At 39.1% G+C, this 25,939-nt stretch overlaps 2 protein-coding genes across 6 annotated transcripts in view; both read left to right on the top strand.

The window, feature by feature from the left end:
- Positions 1–25,939, top strand: part of LOC133877409 (RNA-dependent RNA polymerase 1-like) — a 133,074-nt gene that overhangs the window by 48,983 nt on the left and 58,152 nt on the right. Inside the window, exon 2 of the mRNA XM_062315696.1 lies at positions 4,596–4,631. The gene's annotated coding sequence lies outside the window, so the exon portion shown is untranslated. The remainder of the gene's footprint in view (positions 1–4,595; positions 4,632–25,939) is intronic.
- Positions 4,467–25,786, top strand: LOC133877375 (RNA-dependent RNA polymerase 1-like). Of its 5 annotated transcripts, XM_062315655.1 has the most exons (6): positions 6,047–7,303; positions 7,418–7,849; positions 10,382–10,925; positions 20,245–22,139; positions 23,158–23,308; positions 24,705–25,786. In XM_062315655.1, the coding sequence occupies exons 2-6, from the start codon at positions 7,644–7,646 to the stop codon at positions 25,539–25,541; spliced, it is 3,633 nt and encodes a 1,210-aa protein (XP_062171639.1). In that variant the 5' UTR covers positions 6,047–7,303; positions 7,418–7,643; the 3' UTR covers positions 25,542–25,786. The 5 variants fall into 5 exon arrangements, with proteins under 5 accessions (XP_062171654.1, XP_062171639.1, XP_062171646.1 ...); XM_062315670.1 differs by lacking the exons at positions 6,047–7,303; positions 7,418–7,849 and adding an exon at positions 4,467–4,631; XM_062315662.1 differs by lacking the exon at positions 7,418–7,849.

A 25,939-nucleotide genomic window follows, 5' to 3' on the forward strand; every position in this document is an offset into this window, starting at 1 on the left:
ATCACCAATCACATGGATTTTCAATTGGAGTGGAAAAAAAAAATTATTCAGAACTTTAAGCAATGCCCATATGAATTGTACAGCATCAACAACCATTATCTCATTTAATATTTCTTTATGGGGGGTTTGATTGCTGCACAACACCCGCACAACATGGGCACAACACCCCCTCACATGAGGGTGGGGCCCACACACTAGGGCCCATCTTCATGTGAGAGGGTGTTGTGCCCATGTTGTGTGGGTGTTGTAAAACTAGCATTTTCCTTCTTTATGTGCATAAAAGATACCAGAAAAACAAATCTGCTTTCTTCTCTCTCTCTCTCTCCCTCTTTTTTTTTTTTTTTTTTTTTTTTTAAAAAAAAAAAATTAATATTGTCAAGGAAAAGAGGAATCTGCTTTCTTCTCTTTGCGTGAAAATAATATAGAATTATAAAGGACATTAGAAGCTTGATAAGGAGTAGAACCAAGATTGTTGTGGCAGAATATTATACCAACAAAAGCAAAGAATTGAACATCGAATGTGAACTTAGGAAGAAAGAAAATAACAAATATGAAAGAGAAAGACTCTAGTTGTCACAAATAAGCAACTAGACAAATAATTTTGAAAAACTGAACTTTAATTGATATTTCAAAACTAAATTCAAAATAATAAAGACATGCCTTTACATAGGCTAAGTTTGAGTACTTTCCAAGCAAAATAATTAGAGAAAAAAAAAAAATACAAAAGTAATCATAAACTTGGAGACAAAGCAAAATACTTATAGAAAAAGTAAAAAATATTATTTTAAAGATAATCTCCTAATACATATTACTCACAATTCTTTACATTTTTTTTTTTGCAGTTCTTCTTTATTAAGATATTTCAATACTATTAATTCAGTATTAGCTGATAACTCAGCTACTAATTCAAACTCAAGTTTACACTTTGAGTTTAAAGGGTGATATTAAATTTATTCTAAATATTTGCTGGATATATTCTAATATTATATTTTTCAGTCTGGGTCAATTTATGTTTCTTTGTATAAGTCGATATAGGTTTATTTGTATAGGTCGACTTATTCAACTATAAATAGAGACTTAAGTATTGTAAACAATCAAGTTAATAAAACACAATGTAAGTCTAAAGGGGTATTAAGAGACGTGGACCTAAGTGTCTAACACCGAACTGCCGGTAATTTTCTTATGTCTTTTCTTTCTTACTTACTTTCATTTTTATTCTCGTATTTTAAATTTCTACACAAATCTCATGATCAATACTTACAGAGGAAAACTATATGTTTCCTAAAAATATGATAAAAACAATGCTTCCAGGTAGCCGCCATTTCCTTGGTGCGCAAGTTTTAATTAAGTTTACACATTTTCTCTATCGTTGCTTTGCTCATCTCGATTTCATCATTGTTTTAGTTTAAACCGTGCCAAGCAAGGAGGAATTTCCCCATCATGGCGACCAAAAGTTACGATATTCCCTCTCTTTTGTTAGTTTCTTGTCGGTGTGGAGAATTCTATCACTTTATATATATATATATATGGAATTAAATATAAAAAAAAGCCCTCACAACTAATAATTGATTTTAAAATACTTTCATAAATTTTTAAGTGCGTTAAAGTAACTATTCAAACTACCAAAATATGCCAAAATTTCACTTTTTTCTATAATATCCTAACCCTCTGGAAAACAAAAATAAAAAATTAATTAAAAAAAATATGTTTAAAAGAAAAGAAAAGAAACCAAGGAGTGAATTAATAAAGAAAAATACAAAATTAGTCTTTGTAATTGGCATAAATTATAAATCGCTCCCTCTAATATTAAAATTAATTTAAAGATTCATATAGTTGGCTTAATTTACAGAATGTTCTCTAGAGTCAAATTCCGTAAAAAAATTTGATAGATTCCGTTAAGCGCCACGTCAACACCAATAAGATAGCGACATGTATCAATCATAATAAAAAATTAAAAAAATCTATTAAAAATATAAATAAATAAAACTTAAAAAAAATATTTTCAAAAAAAACTTGAAAAGAAAAAAAGAGGTGGTTGTGGGTTGGGGCTAACACGACAGCCACCTCTTTTTTTCTTCTTAATTTTTTTTTTTGAAATAATTTTTTTAAAAAATTTGACAGATTCCGTCAAAAAAATTTTGACAGACTTCATTAGGTTTAACGCTAATAAGATGACAACCACGTGTCACTCTTAATAAATAAATATAAATATATTAAACTAAAAATAATATATTATTATTATTATTATTATTATTTTAAAAAATAAGATGGCAAAATAAAATGAGCTGTGACGAGATACCCCCATCCCACCAGTTCCTAAGTGACTTTATTTTTTTTTTTTTAATTATTTTTTCTGTCTTTTGAAGGAAAAACGAGTATGGATGAAAATTTTAAATTTCCCCTCCCAACGCATCTTTATCTCTCTCTTTCTCTTTCTTTTTCTCTAGCTGTTCGTCCGACGTTCTTCACCGGCGCCGTCTCCACCGACAACTGAGACGGAACTAGATCCGACGGAACGAAGGTTAGATTTTTCTGAAGTTTTTTTTTTTTTTTTTTTTTTTTTTTTTTTTTTTTCTGGTTTTTTTCTTCGTTGCTCTGGTTTTTTCAAAAGTGCTGCATCTTCATCTCTCTCTCTCTCTCTCCGGCCGGCTGTCCGACGCTCTTCACCGGTGCCATCTCCACCGGCGACTGAGACCGAACTAGATCTGACGGAACAAAGGTTAGATTTTTATAAAGTTTTGTTTTTTTTTTCCTGGTTTCTTTTTTCGTTGGTAATTGGATGCTTTCTTTTGGTCGATGTGTCAGTTTATGGGGGCATGTTGACAATGATTGGTAGTTGATGGGGGAAAAGGTAATTACCTCCCCTTTTTTTTGAAGAAAGATGAAACGTATAGTCTTGGAGGAAATTGCTTGGAATACTACATTTTCTTTAAAAACTCATGTAATGGAATAGTGAAAAAAATAAAGCACTAAAATTTGACGCAACTTTAAGGGGTAATTACCCTTTATCCCCATTAACTATCGGTTATTGTCAAATTGCTACCACGAATTAACACATCCACCAAAAAGAACATTGAACTACCATTTACATATAAAAACTCTCATTTTGTTAGGGAATCTCGTTAAATCGGATGAAGTATTCGATTTTTAGACGTTAAATTTTGTTTTAAAGGTAGAAACAGGGGCGGAGCCACCTTGAGGCTTGGGGGGGGCCCCCAAGCCTCAAGGTTCTCCTAAAAAAAAAATTAAAATTTTACCCCAAAATTTATTATTTTTTCAAATTTTGCCCCCCCCCAAATTTTTTTTTTTCAATTTGGCCCCCCAACTTGGGGGTGCTGGCTCCGCCCCTGGGTAGAAATACTCTCAAATAGTAATTTAATAAAAAATATATATATATTTGACTAACAAAGGGGGAGTTTTTGTATGTAAATGATAGTTCAATGCTCTTTTTTGATTGATATATTAATTCGTGGTGGCATATTGATAATGACCAGTAATTAATGGGGAAAAAGACAGTTACTCCCAACTTTAATTATTTAGACTATCTTTTAAATGATGTCGTACAAGCTATAATATGATTGATCAAAAATATCTTTCACTTAATTTGGACCCACAAAGTTAATTGTGGTTTATATTTCAAGTCACCCCATCAAAACAATTTTATAAGATTACATTGCAATTTTTTTGATAGTTTGTCGGGAATATATTGCAAATTAGATGCTAATTTGAGAGAGATAATATATATATATATATATATATATATATATATATATATATATATATATATATATATATATATATATATTTTAATTTTTAAGTAATAAATTAATCTCTAAAATAGCTTTGTGTTTTGAGATCACGTAAGATAGCGTGTAGCGGATAGCTCGTCCAAATCCTTCGTAAACAAGTTTTGCTTTTTTGGATTCCTTTCCTCTCTTTTTCTCATTTGTGGGTCCCAAAGTACTCTCTCTCACGAGTCTTTTCCAACTTTTGGGGGAAAACATTTATGCTCGACCATCGTATGTTTAACTTCCTTAAGGAAGATCGAATTCTCTAGGCTAACGTGGTCACTTTTCATTGCCCATCACTCGTGTGAAGCGTGATGACTGGTGTACTGAATTTCTGCTCCTTAAAACTGTACGGATACTTTGGAAAAGCAAAGAATAAAAGACTTGGGTCCTCCTATCCAGTATTCTATGGGAAGCAACCACTTACAATTCTCACTGAGTGAGGGAGAATCCAAAACGGTCAAGCACACAATAAACTCGCTCTAGAGGGGAAAACTCCGGTGAGTAAAGTGACTGTTCGCCTCATTATCCAATGAAATTTCGAAACGTGTCAGCATAACATACGTCTGAGCGTGTTTGAGAACGAAAATCCATTGGCCGTCAGGAGGTCATGGCAACGTCAGCATCACACGTCAGCAGTAATTGTTTTTAGTCCCGTGATGAAGCAAGGAATAATTACCTTTCTTCAGTCTCCTCAATTTCCTCCTCGGCGAAAAGCAGTTTATGTGAGAACATGCTACTACCAAACACCGAAACCAGCCTGAGGAATTGACCGACAAACCGACGCAAGTGAAGGTGAAGGTGAAGGTGAAGGTGAAGGTGAAGACGAAGGCGAAGGTGAAGGTGAGCGTGTTTGGTGTTTGCGTCTGTGAGTTTTGTTGGGAAGTGAATGTGATCAAAGTTATAGTATGCATGTACTCTTAACACTGTGGTCGCAGGCCGCAGGCCGCAGGCCACCACTACAAGTTCTAAGAGATTTTTTTGTTTTTAATGTTATTTTCTTAAGACTGCATGTACTCTTAAGACTGCATGTTCTTTTCTTTTTCTCTTTATTAATTGATACCATGAGCTTCACTCTTAGTCCTAAACCTCTTTCTTTATATAACTTTTGTGATAATCGGTTGAAACTAGGCTACAGAAAGTGGGTAATGATTTTGGTTGGTTTATTTTGGAGCTGAGATCAATATGCAAACCATAGTTAATTCAATATTCTTGTCCGAGATCTCAACACTCTTATGCAGTAAAATTAATTTGCATTTCTGAAGTAGTATGTGTTGAGGAAAATAAGGAAAGCCTTCCATCGAATGCGAGCTCCAACAATTCACTCCAAGAATGGTAACCAACCAGCCCTGCTGCAACCAGAAGAGGATCCCCTAAATCACTCATGTTTTCACGATACTACGTACTATCAGTAGCCCTCACACAGCCACAACTGCATTTGGTGCATGCCGCCTATTCTCCCGGATTCCTTCTGCCCATGTTTCCTGCTGACTCCTCCTCAATCTCAGCACACTGTCAAAGCCTCCTTGCATGTTTTCCTCATAGTTTTCTGTTATGTATTTTTATATGTAGAATTTGTCTTTTCTTTCCTTGTAACTCTCATCAGCTTATTGGCTATGAATATACGATCCTTCTCTGTTTTTGGTAAGTTAGCCAAAACAGAGCTTCTCCTAAATCTTTCGGTATGTTTGCTTTGCTAAGAGTTTTTCTTCAAATAGGGATGGAGGGAGTGGCAACGGCAGGGATTCCTAGCTACACACTTGCAATGAACCGTACGAGGGTTCATTGTGCTTTGAGTCGATTCAAGATGGGTCAAGGGCCTTAGGGCCCTTTGTCAGGGTAAGCCCAATGTGGCTGGCCCAACTCGGCCTTAGGGCTAAATGGGCCCTCGGTAAATTGGTCCACCTGTTGCCCCCAAATTCTCATGCTCGATTAGTGGCTTGATCTGAGCCATACGATTCCAATCAATTCGTAGCCTTATCATGATCTTAATTTTCTCTTCTTTTGAAGCGACCTCTCGGATTGGCTTGAGACACATGTCGCAAGCTGCAAGGCACGATCGAAGTTTGAGGGCAGTGACGGCTGGATCAAAACTCGAGGGCTGGCAACACATTTGGATTTGTTGTGTCTATTTTGGAGTTTGTCGGGTTGAAGAGATCGCTATATGGCTTAAAATAATCTTTGAGATAATGGTACAAGCGTTTTGTGTATTATGGACAATTTTCGTATGGTTCTTTTGTTTATTTGTTGCTCTATGTGGATGATATGCTTATTGTTGCTAAAAGCATGTTTGAGGTTGAGAAATTAAAATTCCTTTCGGGTGATGAGTTTGAAATGAAGGATTTGGGTGGTGGGAAGAAAATCCTTGAGTTAATGAGTACTCAATATGACACAATTCCTTTCGGGTGATGAGTTTGAAACGAAGGATTTGGGTGGTGGGAAGAAAATCCTTGAGTTAATGAGTACTCGATATGACACATTTCAGACTCTCAAAAGTGTTAGAACCACATAGTGAGGAGGGGGAGCGTTCCATGTAGCATGTACCTTACTCTAGTGTAGTTGGGCGCTGTACTCATCTAGATATTTCACAGGCAGTCAGTATTAGTCATTGCAAGGTTTATTGGCAGGCAGTGAAATAGATTCTCCGTTATTTACAGGGTCATTACAATCGGTTAGGACTTCCATCGAGTGGGCTTGGAGATAGGGGCGCAACCGACAAGCTATTGTGACCAATGCGAAGTCCAATTTCTCCATCTCCGAGTATCTCTCTTCGGCCTCCCGAAGGACCCGACTGGTATAGTAGATCGGTTGTTGAATTCCATCCTATTCCTGTATTAAGGCCGAGCTGATTGTAGTGGGTGACACTACAAGGTACAAATATGGTGGTTCTTTGAATTTGGTTTGGCTGAGAAGGGTGGATTGTCGAGGTAATTTTTCAGCTCCTGAAAGACATTCTCGCACTGTTTGGTCCACTCGAAAGCTTTTCGTAACACCTTGAAAAAGGGCAGGCTCATGTTCGTCAACTAAAAATGAACGGGGAAAAAGGCCAGGCGCTTGTTCGTCTACTGGTAAAAACGGTACGCACTTGTCTGTCGATCGGGAAGCCTTCTGTAACACCTTGAAAAAGGGCAGGCATTCTTGTACTCCTCGGTCCACACAACTACTTTGCCAGTTAGTAGCTGTAACTCCTTCACGTTCGGTGGTGGTTGCCTTTCCGATATGACCTTTATCTTTTCTAGGTTTGCATCGATTCCTTGTTGGGAGACCATACAGCTGAGAAGTTCGTCCATGAAACTAAGCAACTCGTGCTCATACATCCTTATTTGATTGTAGCCTGAGAATGAGTCCATTAAACTGCGCAGCCCGTGCTTAGCAGTGAAATCCACAAGAAGGTCAATTTGAGGGAGAAGGAAACTGCCTTCGGGGCATGTCTTGTTGAGGTCGGTGAAGTCGATGCACATCCTGTGTTTTCTGCTTGCTTTCATGACCATGACAACATTGGAGAGCCACTCGGGGTACTGCACCTCTTTTATAAATTTGGCTTGCATGAGCTTCTTTGCTTCTTTGGTGACCGCCTGATTGTGCTCGGGTGCAAAACTTCTCATTTTGTTGTTTGACTGCCTTGACAGTTGGGTTTGTGTTAATTGATGGACTATAACTCAGAATCGATGCCCGACATACCCTCAGGTGTCCATGCGAACACATCTTTGTTCTTGTGGAGGAAAGCAATCAACTGTTGTACCAATGGCCACCTTCTTTTCTGCTTGAGGGGGCTCCTTCCTTTCCATATCCGAGTGGCTAGTGTTGTCCTGTTGACTCTACTTAATAAAGACCCTTATCGTATCCTCAGCGTTCATGAACTCTTCTGCCTTGTCTATGAATTGTTGGAGGGTAGAGGGGGGGGTCCTTTGGGTAAGCTCCTCTACGAATGGGCTCCTCGACCAAATTCCCCTAAGAAGTGTGGCGAAGACGACGCTCATCATGGTCATTGACCGAGAACTTCTCTTTGTTGAACCTGGCCATGAAGTCGTTGAGGGTCTCTGTCTTACTCGTTTTAGGAGGTAAGCTGCAGGTCTCCTCCAGTTTCGATCCTCAATGAATTGTGTAAGGAACAACTTGCACTGATCCTTGAAAGAGTCCACAGAGTTGGATGACAGATTCCCAAACCATCGTCAGGCAAGCCCTTTCAAGGTGGTTGGTAAGGCTCGACACATAATCTCGTCGGGGACCCCAGGAGGACTATGCAAGCGTTGTAAGTCTCAATATGGTCCAAGGGGTCCTTGGCACTATCATACGTCTTCGTTTGAGGCACTTTAAAGTTTGTGGGGAGGGGGAGGGGAGAACACCATGACCCTGGCTGTAAAGGGAATATTTGTCCCCTCTAGGAGGCTCTTAACTATGGAAGCACGATTGCCATTGGCAGTTATAACAGATCCGTAGAATTGGGCTTGTAAGTCAATGTGAGCATCAACTCGACTCCTTGCTTCAAGTTGGTCTATGTGCTCAGCATGTTCGACCTTCAAGCCTTGTAGGTGGGACGGAGGGTGACCCTTATCCACTCTGTACCACTTTCACAGTCTCCGCTTTATGCTTCTCCTTCTCCGTGGGGTGGGGGCTGCTACACGCTATTGTGGACTAAGGAAGGGTTGTGTTGCTGGAATCGTTGTATCTCATGGTTCTGCTGAACGATGAGATCCATATTCTTGGTGAGGCACAACAATTATGTCACAAGTGCTGCAAACCTCTGGTTCTGGTGGTTCGGTGAGGGTTTGGTTTCTGCAGGTGTCGGCATTGTCCATCCGCACACTTGTCGATCAAGTATTCGACATGGGTCTTTTGTCTAGGGGATTTGCAAGCCTTTCAGATTCTCAAAAACGGCGCCAAACTATTAGTACAATTCGCATGCTGCTAAATCATACGAGGGCACCTGCAAGAAGGACAAAAAACTGAGCAATAGAGGCTTGCCGGGTGTGTCAGCAGGGGAAACCTCTGATTGCTAAGTCAGTAGGGGGGCTCTAAATATGGGAGGAAAGCAAGACGTAAGAATAAAGAGAAAACTTAGAGCATACCAACTACAGTGGCCATCCTTTTATAGAGGTGGGGTTCTTACATTGTACAACCATTTGGGACATGTGGCGTTCCCTTGGTTGGGGAACATCCTGTCAATATGGATACCCCTCCAAGGGTGCGTGGACATGGAGTGGCTAGCAGATATTCCCTTCTGCAGGCAGTTGTCAGATTTGTCCCATAGTAGGCCGTTTTGGATTCCAAACCCTTTGGATTTGAATCCAAAGGGTTTGAAATCAAATCCAAACCCTTAGATTTACTACAGCACCTAAGCCATATCCGTAGGCCGTTATGGTGACATGGAAGTGGTAGGTATTCCCTGCTACACACCTACGATCGATGAACGGTTAGAGGTGTTGTTGGGCTCTGATTCGATTTGGGAAGGGTTAGGGTCCTTTAGGCCCTTTGTTAGGGTAAGCTCAATGTGGCCTGAGGATTTAGGGGGCCTCGGTAGAGGGGATCCATTGATCGGTATTGGGCCTCCTTTTTTTTTTTTTGGGGGGGGGGGGGGGGGGGTGGGGGGCAACTAATCACAATGGCTAAATGGGCCCTTGATAAATTGTTCCACCACATTGTATCCCTTCGCATGCAACAAATACAATATTTATTTAATAAGCATTATAAGAGTTGGGAGAAATTCTATTAAAAAAGCATGTGCTTCCTACATTCTATTAAAATAAAACATGTGTTTCTTACTTGATAAGGCACTAGTAAGCAAGGTTTTTTTTTTTTTTTTTTTTTTTTTGAAGAATTCAAATCAGTGAAACCAAATTTTTGTGGTTACTTATTATTCAATTTTTGTGTTTGATTGTTTGAGATGACTAGGCGTGATTCGGTAAAAATGACAGGACCAGTAGGCGAGGTTGCAACTTGTATGAAACAAGCAGGTGATGAACACAAATGAAGATATGGACTAAGATTGGGAATCAGTTTTGCAAGGACAATAAGAGTGATGGATTTTATGATGATAGTTACATGCTTAGGCAAACCTTGTTCTCTGACTCCATATGATGGGAGATTGTGCTTCCCTCGATAGATGTACTGCTTTGGAAGTTCATAGACATGTTTAAATTCTGCCATCGTAGGATCCATACCATAGAATGTAGTAGAAACACTTGGTTTCTGGATAAGAACTGTCTTTACTCTTTTGTAAATGTAGTAGAAACACATGTTTAAATGTCTTCAAAATTTTCAACCTTAAAACAAATTATTTAGACGATATACTTATAACAAGGGTGGCTCTTGCACCCCCATAAATTGGCTGTGTTGTTTAGCTATAGGACTTACAGACTAACATTTGAGAAGTGGGTGTTCAGCTCCAAGATATTAATGTTATATATAATATTGTAGATCTCTTACCTTTTGTCAAATATTTATTTTGTTGGCAGTTTCTGTTAAAAATTTGCATAGATTTGTTGACTCTCTTCATAAAAATTGTGACTTGTAGCTTTTCCTAATTTACAATATATTATACGAGTGCTAGATTAAAATCTTATGTATTTTCAATGACTGGCTTGTTATGGCAGAAAAGAGTCCAGGCATACTCAGTTGGATTGGATGGGTAAGACGATTCAATTGTCTGGATTCCCTTCTGGTGTGACTGCTGAAGAAGTTAAGGCATATCTGGAGCAACTTACAGGTGCAGGAACTGTGTATGCTATTAAGGTTAGGAATACAACTGGGGGTCCAAGAGCATATGCTATCATTCAATTCACCACCACCAGCGAGGCTGAGTGTATTATCTCCTTGGCTAATCAACGCCTATATTATGGGCGCTCTTATCTGAAGGCATGGCCAATGGAACTTGATATTGTTCCAATGCCAAGAACCTTTCTGCATAACATAGAAAACATTACTTTGCATTTTGGCTGTCAGATCTCGGATGAGAAATTTTTAATCCTGTGGAAAGCGGAGAATGTTTCTGTGAAATTTGGGAGTGGAATGCGAAAATTACATTTTTCTCTGTCCCATAATTATGTGGACTACAGGCTTGAGCTTTTCTATGAGAATGTTTGGCAAATTGAGTTACATCGCCCACGCAATCAAACTACGAAGTATCTTCTGATTCAGGTTGCTCATTCTACTTTGGATTAATCCAAAAAATTCATGGTTATCTTCTCTTTACAACATCAGTATTATTAAAGCATTGTATTGTTATTGTCTATTTCATAGATTCAAAAAATTGCTTGTTTTACACTTTGAATTACCCCTCTTGCATGTGATATTTTTGGTGTTTTAATAATTTAAATAGATTGAGAAGCATCACAGCAACCTAACAAAGTTATGGGAACTGGGGATATTTATTGGCGGGTTCTTCGTTTCATGAAAGGATTCCAGTGGTGTGTGTGACGAATTTTTCAGATTCATGCTTGATAGTTTAAGTCTGCTACTTGTTTAATTTCCAGATCTCTTTGGTTTAACCATGAACAAGAAAGTGATTTTGGTGTGTCTTGAGTTATTATAGCTTTGTAATCCAGATAAACCCTGAATTAGATTGGTCTTGCAAATTTTATCAATGGGTTATTTGGGTTATTTCTACGTTGAATCGAAGTCCTTTGAGTTATCATTCGGAAACTTTACCTTGGTGATACTGTATATCACTTGTAGTTACAGAGAAATTATTTTCTCCATGATATAACTCATTGGACCGAGAGAAAGATATATCTAAAATTAGATGGGAAGTTAAAACTACCAAAAGAAAAAGAAAAAGAAAAAGAAAAAGAAAATCAGTACAAAATCCTTTAATATCTCTCAGGGAGGATGTGGACAGGTATGGAGCATCTCCAACTGGGCCGGTTTGCATGTGAAATGGAACCGGAAGAGGGGACTAGAAAATGTGGGCCTTTTGGGTCTAAAGGTAAAGGCCCGTGTGGGATGTTTTAATTCCACAGTCCATCGTCAAAAGCCAAGATTTTTCTGGCCTGATCTATCAACGTCGCAACCCATAATCGAAGACTTTCTGGAGAGTGAAGCAGTGGATGGACGATACCGAAGTGGGAATGAGTCGGAGCTTAGAGAAGGCTGCGATTCACTCTATTGTTGGGGCAGAGACCATCGTTCCTGTACTTGAGGGTGCGATGCGCGATGGAGGAGTACAGACTGTGTCGTTGTTAGTCAGAAGCTCGCCGGAGGCCTTGGTGGCCGGAAAGAATGGGTCGGACTCAAAATATTCCGCAGTAGCGTCTGGCTAGTCTGGGTTTTGCTCAGACAACGCCGATGAGGCAGCTCCACAGCTCTCCAGGTGTCCGCCGTTGATTACTGTGATAGAATCTTCTAGGTCTAGTTTAGAGTTTGTCGATCAGAGGCTTGCAGAAGAAACTTTGGTCGATGGTGGAGGAGTCCCGAAAGTCAAGATGGTCAATAGTCTGTCAGTAGAGGTCAAGGTGGGAGGCAACATAGAAGAAGTCATTTCAGTGGGGAAGCAAGGGGGAGCTTCTTCTAGGAGAGCGATGGTGGCAAAATGGAGATTGGGTCTACGTCCAAGGGTGAGGTGGGAGAGGACGTGGGAGTCTTGTATCAGTATTCTTTGGACACGCAGGAGTATCTACCTGAAGGCCTTCTGTTACAGTATGAAGAAGATAAAATAAGGGGGGATTTGGAGGGGTGCGAACCTTTGTTACTCACCCCTGGCAGTGGATGTGGGAGATGTGCATCATCCTAGGGTGTCACCAAGGTGGTTGGTTGAAAGAGTTAAGGGCTTTTATCAAGTTGTAGGGTTATCTTGTGAAGGATAAAATGTTGGCATTATTTGAGGAGATTGAAGCTACCTAAGATCAATCAATGGCAGAGTATACTACTTCTATTCCACCTACACCAGGGGCAAAAGGTCAGCGGGAATTAAATAGGTTGGCTTGGTCCCTTTAATATGAGAAGAAAGGGGTATAATCTATTAGAGGCCGAGATACGGGAAGGGGCTCATCTTGTTTTTAATGAAGCCTAAAATCTTAATGTGGAACGTCATAGGGCTAAATGAGCTTAATAAAAGGTTGAGGATTAGAGGGCTTCTAAAGGATTAGAAGGCGGATATTGTATGTTTGGTGGAGACGAAGATGGCAGTTATCTCAAGGGAGGTGGTGTAGAGTCTATGAGGTTGCCATTATGTGGATTGGTGCTATATGGGAGCAAGTGGTGTGTTAGGTGGGATTTTGTTAATGTGGGATAGATGGGTAGTGGAGAAGGTTGAGGAGTGTGTGGGAAGATATAAAGTTGCTTGTTCTTTGCGCAATACTGTTGATAATGTTGTATAGGCGTTTGGGGGGTTTACGGTTCGAATGATGATGTGGATAGGAGGGAATTGTGGGATGAGTTAGCTGGGATGATGAGTTGGTGGGAGATGCCATGGTGTATTGGGAGACTTTAATGTGGTTCGATTTCCAAGCGAGATGTCAGGTGTTTCCAACTATTCTGTAGTAATGGAAGAATTTTCAGAATTCATATTCATGCAGAGTTTGGTGGATCTTTCGCTTGAAGATGGTCGGTTTACTTGGTCAAATAATCAATAAGATCAAACATGGTCTAGAATTGATAGATTCATAATTTCTCTGGAGTGGGAAGAACTTTTTCCTGAAGTGACAAAGAGGAGATTGCCAAGGCTTCTATCATATCACTTTCCTTTGCTGTTGGATTGTGGGGTGCCTAAAGGAGGGAGCAAGTATTTTAAATATGAAAATATGTGGTTGAAATCGGATGGTTTTGTTGATCAGGTTAAAACTTGGTGGATGTCTTATGAGTTTTATGGATTACAAAGTTACGTTTTGGCTAATAAGTTGAAAGCTTTGAATGTGGATTTGAAGAAATGGAATGAGGAAGTGTTTGGTGATGTAGGGAAGAAAAAGAATGAATTATTGGAGGTTATTCGAGAGCTGGATTTAATTGAAGAGTGTCGTTGCTTAGAGGATGAGGAAAGGATTAGAAAGATAGATATGTCGAGAGAGCTGGAGAAAATTCTCATTTTTGAGGAAATGAACTGGAGACAGAAATGATGAGCTTGGTGGCTGAAGGAGGGGGACAAAAACACAATTTTTTCACAGGGTGGCCAACCCACATCGTCAATTCAATCATGTGGACTCTTTGGATATAAATGGTGCAATGTCTAAGAATCCTTTGGAGATAAAAGAGCATATAGTACATTATTACAGCAAATTGTATTTTGAGCAGTGTTCTTGGAGGCCAAGGTGGATGGTTTATCTTTCTTATCCATTGATGCGGATGAGAGTATTTGGTTAGAAAGAGAGTTTGAGGAGGAGGTGTGGGATGTAGTAAGGGATAGGAATGGAGATAAGGCACTGGGTCCAGATGGCTTGACAATGGCTTTCTTTCAAAAGTGTTGGGCAATATTGAAAAAGGATCTTATGGATGTATTTGCGGAATTCCATAATAGAGGCCAGTTTGAGAAGAGTCTTAATGCTACTTTTGTTTCTCTAATTCCAAAGAAGACTTGTTCTTTGGATGTAAAAGATTTTCGCCCTATTAGTTTTTTTTTTTTTTTTGGGGGGGGGGGGGGGGGGTGTATAAGATTATTTCCAAGGTTTTCGCAAACAGGTTAAGTTAGTATTGGGCAAGATTATCTCTAAGACACAATGCTTTTATTGTCGGTTGACAAATTTGGATTCAATGCTTATTGCTAATGAATGCTTGGATAGTCAAATTCGATTGGGGGAATCTGGGATGTTATGCAAGCTGGATTTGGAAAAGGCATATGTTCATATTCGATCGGGGGAACCTGGACTTCTGTGTAAGCTGGATTTGGAGAAGGCTTATGATCATGTGAACTGGGACTTCTTGCTTTATTTGTTGCAGAGATGTGGTTTGGGGGAAAAATGGAGGAAGTGGATACGCTTTTGTATTTCTACAGTGAGATTTTCTATTCTTGTAAATGGAACCCCAGCCGGATTTTTTAGTAGCTCTCGTGGGTTGCGACAAGGAGATCCTCTTTCTCCTCTGTTGTTTGTGGTGGTTATGGAGGCTTTGAGTTGGATGTTGACTGCCGCTTTGGATCAGGGTAATTTGACTGGGTTCTCAGTGGGCTCCAGGGATTCCGAGGCCGTAGTTGTGAATCACCTGCTGTTTGCGGATGACACTTTGATCTTTTGTGGCGCTCAAGAAGAACAGATTCGACATCTGAGATGTATTTTCTTATGCTTTGAGGCAGTTTCTGGCTTGAGAATTAATTTAGAAAAATCAGAAATCGTCCCTATTGGTGGAGTAGAGGATGTCGAAAGGCTGGCTAATCTTCTTGGATGTAGGGTTGCTTCTCTGCCTATGACTTATTTGGGTTTGCCGTTGGGTGCTTCTTACAAGTCCACCTCTATTTGGAATGGTGTTATTGAAAAAATGGAAAGGAGGTTGGCAGGTTGGAAGCGGATGTACTTGTCGAAGGGTGCTCGGTTGACTCTTATTAATAGTACGCTCTCCAACATCCCCATTTATTATTTATCATTGTTTCCTATTCCAGTGAGGGTGGCTAATCGTCTTGATAAAATTCGAAAGGATTTTCTTTGGGGTGGCATTGGTGACAAGACCAAATTTCATCTAGTTAATTGGAACAAGATTTGCACACCTTTGCCTACAGGTGGGTTGGGAGTTCACAATTTCATCCAGCTCAATCGAGCTCTCTTGGGTAAGTGGCTGTGGAGATATGGTAGGGAGAGAGAGGCTTTATGGCGTTTGGTGATTGATGCCAAGTTTGAGAGTTTAAAGGGGGGGTGGTGTTCGAAAGAGGCTTCGGGTTCATTTGGAGTAGGTGTATGGAAGCATATTAGGAGGGGGTGGGAGGAATTTCGTAATTTTGTTCGGTTTGAACTGGGGAATGGATCAAATATTAGCTTTTGGCAAGATTGGTGGTGTGGGGATAGATCCTTGGAGCAATGCTTTCCAGCTCTTTTTAGTATAGCAAGGAATAAAGACGCGACGGTAGAAGATAATTTGGTGGTTCATAATGGTGCTATTCAGTGGAATGTTCTATTCACGCGACATATTCAGGATTGGGAGTTGGATATGGTCATTTCTTTCTTCGATCGTCTATACTCCAGTTCGGCTCGACATGGGGAGGGTGACAGGTTAGTGTGGAATCCCTCTAGAAATGGTCTATTTGAGGTGAGATCCTTCTACAAAGAGCTTATTAGGAAAGGTGGCCCTGTTGTCCCATGTTTTCCTTGGAAGAATATTTGGCCTGTTAATGGTCCGTTTGGGTGTTGAATATGAATACTATTCGAATATACTGCGCGAATTACGAGGTTTGACTTTGTGAGATAAAATTTGAAAAAATTTGAAAAAGTTAAATAAAATATGATTTATTTTTGAAAAAAGTTGAATATTATTCAACTTTATTCAACTTTTTATACGAAACAAACAAGGCTCCAACTAGGGTGGCCTTCTTCGTTTGGTCAGCTGCTTTGGGCAAAATTTTGACGCATGATAACTTGCGTAAGAGGAAGGTGATAGTAATTGAGTGGTGTTGTTTATGTAAGAAGAGTGGGGAGTCTATTGATCACTTGTTGCTTCACTGCGAGGTAGCCCAGGCTCTTTGGAGCTTTGTCCATACTTTATTTGGGGTCGAGTGGGTTATGCCACGTACGGTGTTAGAGTTGCTGAATAGTTGGGGGGCGGCGCTTGGGGGTGGTCTTGCTATTGAGGCTTGGCGGTTAGCTCCTTTATGCTTGCTGTGGTGTATCTGGAGGGAGCGGAATGCTAGACTGTTTGAAGATGTAGAGACATCCATGATGGAGCTTCGGAAGCGGTTGCTCAATACTTTATATTTTTGGATAGCGCCCCATCATAGTTTGAGTTCTTTTACTTATGTAGAATTTTTAAATTTATTCTCTGTTCGTCCCTGTTAGGGGTTCTCTTGTATACTTCCCGTGTATAAGGGTTGCGCCCCTCTGCGCTTTTTATATAATTGCAATTACTTATCAAAAAAAAATAAAATTGGGATTTCTTGCTCTATATGCTGCATCGTTGTGGTTTTGGAGAGAAATTGAGGGTTTGGATAGAATTTTATATTTCTACGGTGAGATTTTCTATTCTTGTGAATGGAAACTCCATTTGGTTTTTTTTAATAGCACTCGTGGGTTGTGACAAGGAGATCCACTTTTACTTGTATTGTTTGTCGTGGTTATGGAGGCATTGAGCCGGATGCTGATTGCGGCAATGAATCAGGGTTACTTGACAAGGTTTTCAATGGGATCCAGGGATTCTAATGCTTTAGTTTTGAATCATTTACTGTTTGTTGATGACACATTGATTTTTTGTGGTGTGCAAGCAGAACAAATTCGACATCTGCGCTGTATCTTCTCATGCTTTGAGGCAACTTCAGGATTGAGGATTAACTTAGGAAAATCAGAAATTGTTCCTATCGGTGATGTGGAGGATGTCGAAGGGTTGGCTCAACCCCTTGGATGTCTGGTCGCATCTTTGCCTATGACATACATGGGTTTAACGTTGACTGCTTCTTATAAGGCCACTTCTATTTGGAATGGTGTTATTGAGAAGATGGAATGGCAGTTGGCTGGATGGAAGCAAATGTATTTGTCGAAAGGTGGTCGGCTGACTCTTCTTAAAAGTACTCTTTATTAAAAGCATAAGACGCTCCTAAATACACTGGAAGTTTACAAGAGGAAGCCCCTAACTAGAAAGCGAAAAACAAAATAGCCCATAAAAATAAAGAAACCCAACAAACCCTCAACAACCAAAAGCCCTCAAAATCGAACCCTCAACTCGAAATCCACGAAGAGCACTCAAAGCTATAAGAAAAAACCCAAACAAACTCACAATAACTAAAGCCCTTAAACCCAAAACCCACAAGGAACACTCAATGCTCCAGCACCTAAGCCTTTCCTTTCATTCGCATAGAGGGCATGCTTGCACCACCGTAATCAATGGCGCTTTTCAAATTCAACACCTCTCTCTTCCCTTTGATCTTAAGAGAACCCTTTTTAGCCCAATGGTCATCTCCAACCCCATCCGACACCCAATCCAAGGATATGTTAAGATGACATACACCCAGGGGGTAAAAAAAATCTCCCCAGACATGCCAACCCCACCCGGCCACTTCTGAGATTGAGTCAAGCCATCCAACCCGAAATTCGCCCCCTTTCCAGTGATAGGAGAAGCACAGCCACTCAAAGGGGAGGGAGCATTCGGGATAAGGAAACCTCGCCTGAGAATGGACAGAGGAGACTTACCGACCACTCTCCCACCTAGCTTTGGCGAGGATTGGACCACGGTCCTACCCCAAGACCTGAGAAATGTCACCAACTTTACTTCTTCTTATTCCCTATTTCAGTGGGCGTGCCTAATCAACTTGATAAACTTCAAAGGGATTTTTTATGGGGTGGCATTGGAGATGAGGCAAAATTCCATTTAGTGAATTGGAACATGATTTGTACTCCATTAAAATCAGATGGGTTGGGAGTTTATAACTTCATCCAGTTTAATCGAGCTCTTATGGGAAAATGGTTGTGGAGATGTGGTAGGGAGAGAGAGGCATTATGGGGAATGGTGATTGAAGTCAAATTTGAGAGTCTAAAGGGTGGGTGGTGTTATAAAGAGGCATTGTGTACTTTTGGAGTAGGCGTGTGGAAACATATTAGAAGGGGGTGGGATAAGTTTCATAACTTTTTTCGTTTTGAGGTTGGGGTTGGGTCACATGTAAGCTTCTGGCAAGATTTGTGGTGTAGGGATAGATCTTTAAATCAATGTTTTCCAGTTTTGTTTAGTATTGTGAGGCATAAAGATGTGAGGGTGGCAGATAATTTGGTTCAAAATGGAGGTACTCAGTGAAATGTCATTTTTATGTGTCCAGTCCAAGATTGGGAGATGAAGATGGTACTTTCTTTCTTCGCTCGGCTTTATTCTACTTCGGTTCAACATGGAGAGGATGATAGGTTAGTTTAGAGCCTATCCAAAAGGGGTCTATTTGAAGTGGAGTCCTTTTATGAAGTGTTAAATAGAAAATATGGCCCTTCATTTCCTTGGAAGAGTATCTGGTGTGTTAAGGTTCCGGCGATGGTGGCTTTCTTTGTATGGACAACAGCGTTAGGTAAAATTTTGACGCATGACAATCTGTGAATGTGATGATTGAGTGGTGCTTTATGTGTAAAAAGAGTGGAGAGTCCATTAAACATCTGCTGCTTCATTGCAAAGTTGCTCGCGATCTATAGAGTTACATTCTTACTTTATTTGGGGTATAGTGAGTTATGCCACAAAGGGTGCTGGAATTGTTGACTAGATGGGTCGCTTCGTTTGGGTGTGGTCTAGCTAAGGATGTTTGGCGGTTAGTTCCATTGTGTTTAATGTGGTGTCTTTGGCGAAAGCAGAATGCGCAGCACTTTGAATATGTACTGACATCGATGTTAGAGCTATAGAAGTGTTTGCTTAACACGATATATATTTGGATAGCGGTTCATCATAGTTTGAGTGTTTTTACTTATGCAGATTTTTTAAATTTATTTTCTGTTCGTTCCTATTAGGGGTTCCATTATATACTTTTTGTGTATCAGGGTTGTGTCCCTCTGCGCTTTATTAATGAATTGACATTACTTATATAAAAAAAAAAGAAAAAAAAAAAAAGATATTTATTTGCAAGCCCATCTGCACCTCCAACTCTAAATTCCTGAGGGGGTTCACATTTTTTGGTAATGGGCTGTAGCCTGTAGGTGTAGTCCCTACTCTTTGGCGAGAGAGAGAGATCCTTTTCTTTTTCTTGTTTTCCCTCTTCATTGTCCAAAGAAAATGTTCAAATCTATACTTTTCACGCTCATGAAAAAAATACTTGGTTTTGATGAATTTCAAAATAACGATATATGGAATACTTTAAAGAAATTTTAATTAGGCACTTCTTTTAGAGACAGCTAATAAGTATTTGTCACAAGTAAATTTGAGAATACATTCTATTTTGGAGTTGTCAATGCTTGTCTTGGCTGAAGTTACTAGGAGGGGACCTTGTTGGCAAGGTATAAGCTTAAATTGCTCTTTCTATCTTCTTCATTTTCATTATTGTTCTTAGTTTAGCCTATCTTCTTTTATCATCTAACCCTTATAAATAAAATCCTCCTAACTTCATTTTTCAATCTTCTCTGCTAAGAAGTTGTAGTTATTCCTGATAAACCTTATCAGTTCTTGCGATGCATATATAAATTGAATGACTTATGCAAAATAATTTTAAAGCAGTTATTTATCTTATGCAACATTTTAATAAAAAGGCATTACTGTCTCTAGTACTAAACGGCAACTGCTTAATTAGCATAGTTTTGATCTATATATTGATGCTTCCTCCCTTTGTTGCAAGGTGGAGGTTGAGGTTGTGGGTTCATGTACCACGAGTGTGTGTGTAACTTACCAATAAAAAAAATGATTCTTACTGTGTATGTTCTTTTTTTTGAAATGTTAGTTATTCGGAGCTCCTCGGATCTATGAGAAAGATTCACGCTCTTCAGGACATGTATCTGAAGATCTGTTGCTCAATTTTTTCAAGGATAGCTCTGATGAACAATGGATCCGGGCAATTGATTTTACTCCATCATACTGTATTGGGCAGTCTTCTGGTCTATGTTTGGAGCTTCCTTATGGTCTCCAACTTCCAAATTTTCAGGAAAACTTTGCTTATTATAAAGAAAGTGAAGGAAGATATGTTTTGGAAAGTGGTTCTACTTTTTCTTGCAATCTGGATCTAGTTCCTGTTGTTGGTCCTCCTCCCGGTGTTGATTTACCTTATGACATCTTGTTCAGAATTAACATGTTGGTTCAGAATGGCTATCTTGCTGGGCCAACACTTGATAAAACTTTTTATCGCTTGGTTGATCCCTGTAAGTTTGACATTACCCATATAGAGCATGCCCTTGAGAAACTGTGTCATTTAAAAGAATGTTGCTATGAGCCATCGAGGTGGCTCAAAGAACAGTATCTAAAGTACCTCACGTCAAGACATCCTCCAAAGCCGCCTGCTATATCCCTAGACTCCGGGTTGGTGTATGTACACAGGGTTCAGATAACACCTTCTAAAGTGTACTTCTGTGGTCCAGAAATTAATGTATCAAACCATGTACTGCGTCATTTTTCTGAAGATATTGATAATTTTCTTCGTGTCTCATTTGTTGATGAGGAGTTGGATAAAATGTTTTCAACAGATTTATCTCCACGTACGTCTTCTGCAAACGAGGATAGGAGAACTGGAATATACAAAAGGATTCTGTCAATTCTTAGAAATGGCATAGTTATCGCTGGTAAGAAGTTTGAAACTCTTGCATTCTCATCAAGTCAGTTGCGGGATAATTCTATATGGATGTTTGCTTCAAGAGATGGACTAACTGCTGCTGATATAAGAGAGTGGATGGGCAATTTTAGTTCGATTAAAAATGTGGCAAAATATGCTGCCAGACTGGGTCAATCCTTCGGTTCATCCACAGAAACTCTTAGTGTTGGTAGGCATGAAATGGAAATTATTCCTGATATAAAGGTTGAGCGGGCTGGAGTCGAGTATGTCTTCTCTGATGGAATTGGGAAAATATCTGCTCAATTTGCCCGGAAAGTGGCTTTAAAATGTGGCTGTAAAGGAACCCGTCCGTCTGCCTTTCAGATCCGATACGGTGGGTATAAAGGTGTTGTAGCTGTTGATCCAACCTCATCAATGAAATTATCATTAAGGAAGAGCATGTCCAAGTATGAATCAGGAAACACAAAACTCAATGTCTTGGCATTTAGCAAGTTTCAACCTTGTTATCTGAATCGCCAGTTGATCAGTCTTTTGTCTACCCTTGGTGTTAACGATCATGTTTTTGAGACTAAACAAAGAGAAGCCATGGAACAACTGGATGCTATACTAACAGATCCATTAAAGGCACAGGAGGCTCTTGATATGATGTCCCCGGGAGAGAATACCAACATTCTTAAGGAAATGCTCATGTGTGGTTATAAGCCGGATGCTGAACCATTTCTTTCTATGATGCTGCAGACGTTCCGAGCATCAAAGTTGTTGGAATTGCGGATTAAAACAAGGATTTTTATTCCAGATGGAAGAGCAATGATGGGATGTCTGGATGAAACCAGAACCTTGAAATATGGTCAGGTATTTGTGCAATTTTCTGGCACTAAACATCAGGAGTTCTACAATGATTCCATAATGTACAGTGGCACTGGATCAAATCAGCGTTTTGTTGTTGAGGGGAAGGTAGTAGTTGCCAAAAACCCCTGCTTGCATCCAGGGGATGTGCGTGTTTTAAGGGCTGTAGATGTGACGGCTTTGCACCATTTGGTGGATTGTGTTGTTTTCCCTCAAAGAGGATCTAGGTAAATTTATCTCTTAGTACTTCTGCGACATTATATCAGTAAATTATGTTTGTCTACCATACATTTGAGCCTTAGTTTGAATTTAAAGTTGAATTGCAGAATTTTATCGTAGTTGGAATTGTAGGACAGCAACTTTAAGCTTCTTCTCTCGTCTTTTTTGAGATAGCTCATCTTTGTTTATGAGCTAGGTTCTAACCATTGGCTGCAAGAATTTATTGTCTGGAGATGACATTCTATGACTCTAACTGCAGCCGGTAAATTTACATGAAGTCCTTTAAATTTTAATAGTTGAGTACTTGAGGCTGGTCATATCTCTTTATTTCCTGTGAAGTATGCTTGTTATTTATTAAAACATGATATGACATGGTATCTGTTTCGGATATGAACCACTGGCTGCCAGAATTCATTCTTAATATGAATTCTGTGACTTTTGACTGCAGTGGATAAATTTACAGAGTCCTTTAATTTTTAGTCCTTGAGTACAATGAGACTGGTCATATCTCTTTTATTTTTCTGTCAAGTTTGCTTATCATTTGTTAAAACATGATATGACAGGGTATGGGTTTGGGATATGTGCCTACGAAAGTTTCCAACAAATGAAAGAACAACATATCTTGCATTCAACGATGTTTGTAGCTACCTTATGTTGTTTCTTATTAGAAATTGAAGAACTGTGCTACATAAAAAATTCCCTTTCCCTTGAAGCCCTAAAATTGGGGTTTAGATAAATTAGACATTTTCACATTAAAACCAATTTGTGTATTTATATCAATGTAATATGACACCTAGGGATTTGGTTCAGTGAAAGATAATGGTCCCTATCTTGTTTATGCAAAAGATCAGATATGATATTCTCTCTCTATGGAAGCAATAATTGATTTTTATGTGGTGGATTGTAGTTTGTTCTTTTATAAAGTATAACCTGAAGTGCTGCTTTTACTTGATTGCTGTGTATTATTCACAATATTTTCCATCTAAACCTGGATTACTGATATCAAAATTCTAATTGAAATCTTAGACCTCATCCAAATGAGTGTTCCGGTAGTGATTTGGATGGAGATATTTACTTTGTCTGTTGGGATCCTGAACTGATTCCACCTCGGCAAGTTAAACCAATGGATTACCTCCCAGCACAAAGCATCCAGTTGGATCATGATGTTACCATTGAGGTATTACTCTCTTTAATATATTGTCATGTTCAAGTAATTTTTGGGAACTTTCTTTTAAAAGAAATGTATATTCTAGGTTCTATTCTGTTCTTTTGGTAAGCCCCTTGGTTCTTATTTTGTTTGCAATGAAGAGGATCTTAATGTTACATTTCATTAGTCATGATCTCTATCTCTCCTTGTGTGGATTGATGACATTATAATATTTGTGAAGATTACATTTCAAGTCTTTTCTGACATTATGTGCCTTGTAGTTATTATAGTGTCAGTTCTTACTGAAGACATTCAAATGGATGGTGAAAAATGATTAAGTTGCATATTGAATGGTTTTCAATCAGTTCTTTCTAGTGGACACATTGGAATGGATTAACAACAAATGATTAATGTTGCTTATGGAACTTATTTCTTATTGATTGTTGTTTCACTTTTGAAGACATTTACGAATAGATTATGGAGAGAGTTAGTTTATTACTTCAAAATGCCTTATCATGATTCTTTCATTGCCCCAAACCTTGATTCTTTTAAGAACTAATTTTCTGTAAATAGAAACTATATATTGAACTCATGGGCATGATCCAGTAGAGAGGTAGAGCCCTTGTGAGAAGCGTGTATTCACGTTCGAGATTGAAAAGAAGGAAAAGAAAATATTGGTCTATTCCAAACACTAGTGCTAATTAGAGGATTTGCTTATCATGAGCAGCATGTCCCGGATATAATAACTCCGAGAAAAAAAGGAAACAACAAAAAAGAAAAAAGAAGAAAGAAAATAAGGATGATATCAAATAACAACTTAGAATGTGTGGCCAAGAAACCAGCTTAGAAGGTGTTACATCAAACTAAATGACCAGATGATATGCAATATATATAGGCAACCTAGCATGGAAAGGCGGCATATTTTTACACTCTGGTTAACATGTTGGTTTATTGAGTGCCTTTCGTGGTGGTCCAAGGATTGAAGGCACTTCAAAGCATGGGTGGGGTCTGGGTTCGGTTTTCTCCATGGGCTCTCCCCTGCTCCTGGAAAGAAATATCTTTCATGGTCTCTTGTCTAACCAGTGGAGAGTTTGTTACATTGTTTTGCTTTTAAAGGTCATCTAAGAGGGGAACTACTTGACATTGTATTAGGGTTGTGGTCATATATAAGCCTAATTTCAATTGTAGTATTAAATGATAGTAAATTTGATTAGCTGACTATGTCGCATCTTAAACTGTTCATCATTTAACAGATTGGAATTCCGTGAAAATCCTTCAAAGCATTGAATTGATGAGTTGCATTCCTGTACATATCATAATATAGCTGTAAATGTCATTCAAATTTCAGCTTCAGTTCAATTTTCTTTTAACCCTCACACATTGCGACTTATTATGATATAAGAGATGTTTATTTCTTCTGCTCCAGGAAGTCGAGGAGTATTTTGTTAACTACATAGTCAACGACAGCTTAGGAATTATTGCCAATGCCCACACTGTTCATGCTGATAGAGAGCTTCAAAAAGCAATGAGTATCCCATGTATAGAGCTTGCAAAGCTATTCTCAATCGCTGTTGACTTTCCAAAAACTGGCATACCAGCTGAAGTACCACAAAAGCTTCATGCCAAAGAATATCCTGATTTCATGGAGAAGCCAGACAAACCCACCTATGAGTCATACAATGTGATTGGAAAGCTTTTCCGGGAGGTGAAAGACATTACACCGAATACTAATTCTTCTATGTCCTTCACTATGGAAAGGGCAAGGCAGTCATATGACCCTGACATGGAAGTTGATGGCTTTGAGGATTTCATTGACGACGCTTTCTTTTACAAAAGCAATTACGATTACAAGTTGGGGAACTTGATGGACTATTATGGCATCAAAACTGAGGCTGAAATAATGAGTGGGAATATTATGAGAATGGCCAAGTCTTTCACCAAGAGAAGAGATGCAGAAGCAATTACTGTGGCTGTCAGGTCCTTGAGAAAGGAAGCTAGAGCCTGGTTCAATGAGAAGAAAAGTGGATTAGATTCTGGAGCTGATGATGTATATGCCAAAGCCTCAGCTTGGTACTATGTTACATATCATCACACTTACTGGGGTTGCTACAATGAAGGTATGAATCGAGATCATTTTCTTAGCTTTCCATGGTGTGTTTATGACAAGCTGGTCCACATTAAGAAGGATAAAGCAAGTATTGGAAGGGCTCTACACCCATCTTCTCTGGAGCACCAATTCAGTCATGTATTGCATTTGAGCTGAGAAATCCGCAATTTGTTGTCACCTTTGAAACTTTTTTTGATTATCTCTGTAGCTTACTTCTTTTTTTTCCCTCAAAACCCAAGTATGTGTATGTGAATAGGAAGTGCAGACTTTAACTGAAGTACGTAATGTTTGCTTCTTTTATTGGCGGTGCATATTCCATCAGGTCAGTCAGGTGTAAAAGGTCTAAGCGGATGACGGGACTCAAAGTTAATCATTTTGCTATGTAGATCTATGGTTTCTTCCTTTTCTTGAGGTTTTGTGATTGACAGAATTGGTTTTTATGCCGTCAATCTGCATTTTTAAAAACACGAAGTTCAAATGATACATTTTTTATAATTTGGTTTAAAATCGCTCTTTTGGTATGCAAAAGTACTACATGTAGATTATGGGCACAA

Source organism: Alnus glutinosa, chromosome 1, assembly GCF_958979055.1.
Source record: "Alnus glutinosa chromosome 1, dhAlnGlut1.1, whole genome shotgun sequence".
NCBI lineage: Eukaryota > Viridiplantae > Streptophyta > Magnoliopsida > Fagales > Betulaceae > Alnus > Alnus glutinosa.

What these genes read in the sequence shown, in the direction of transcription:
- LOC133877375 (XM_062315655.1), top strand. Translation starts at nt 7,644, where the DNA reads ATGAACTCTTCTGCCTTGTCTATGAATTGTTGGAGGGTAGAGGGGGGG. An exon ending in CGAAGTATCTTCTGATTCAG is followed by an intron (nt 10,926 to 20,244) that starts GTTGCTCATTCT and finishes TTGAAATGTTAG; the next exon opens with TTATTCGGAGCTCCTCGGAT. An exon ending in ATCATGATGTTACCATTGAG is followed by an intron (nt 23,309 to 24,704) that starts GTATTACTCTCT and finishes CTTCTGCTCCAG; the next exon opens with GAAGTCGAGGAGTATTTTGT.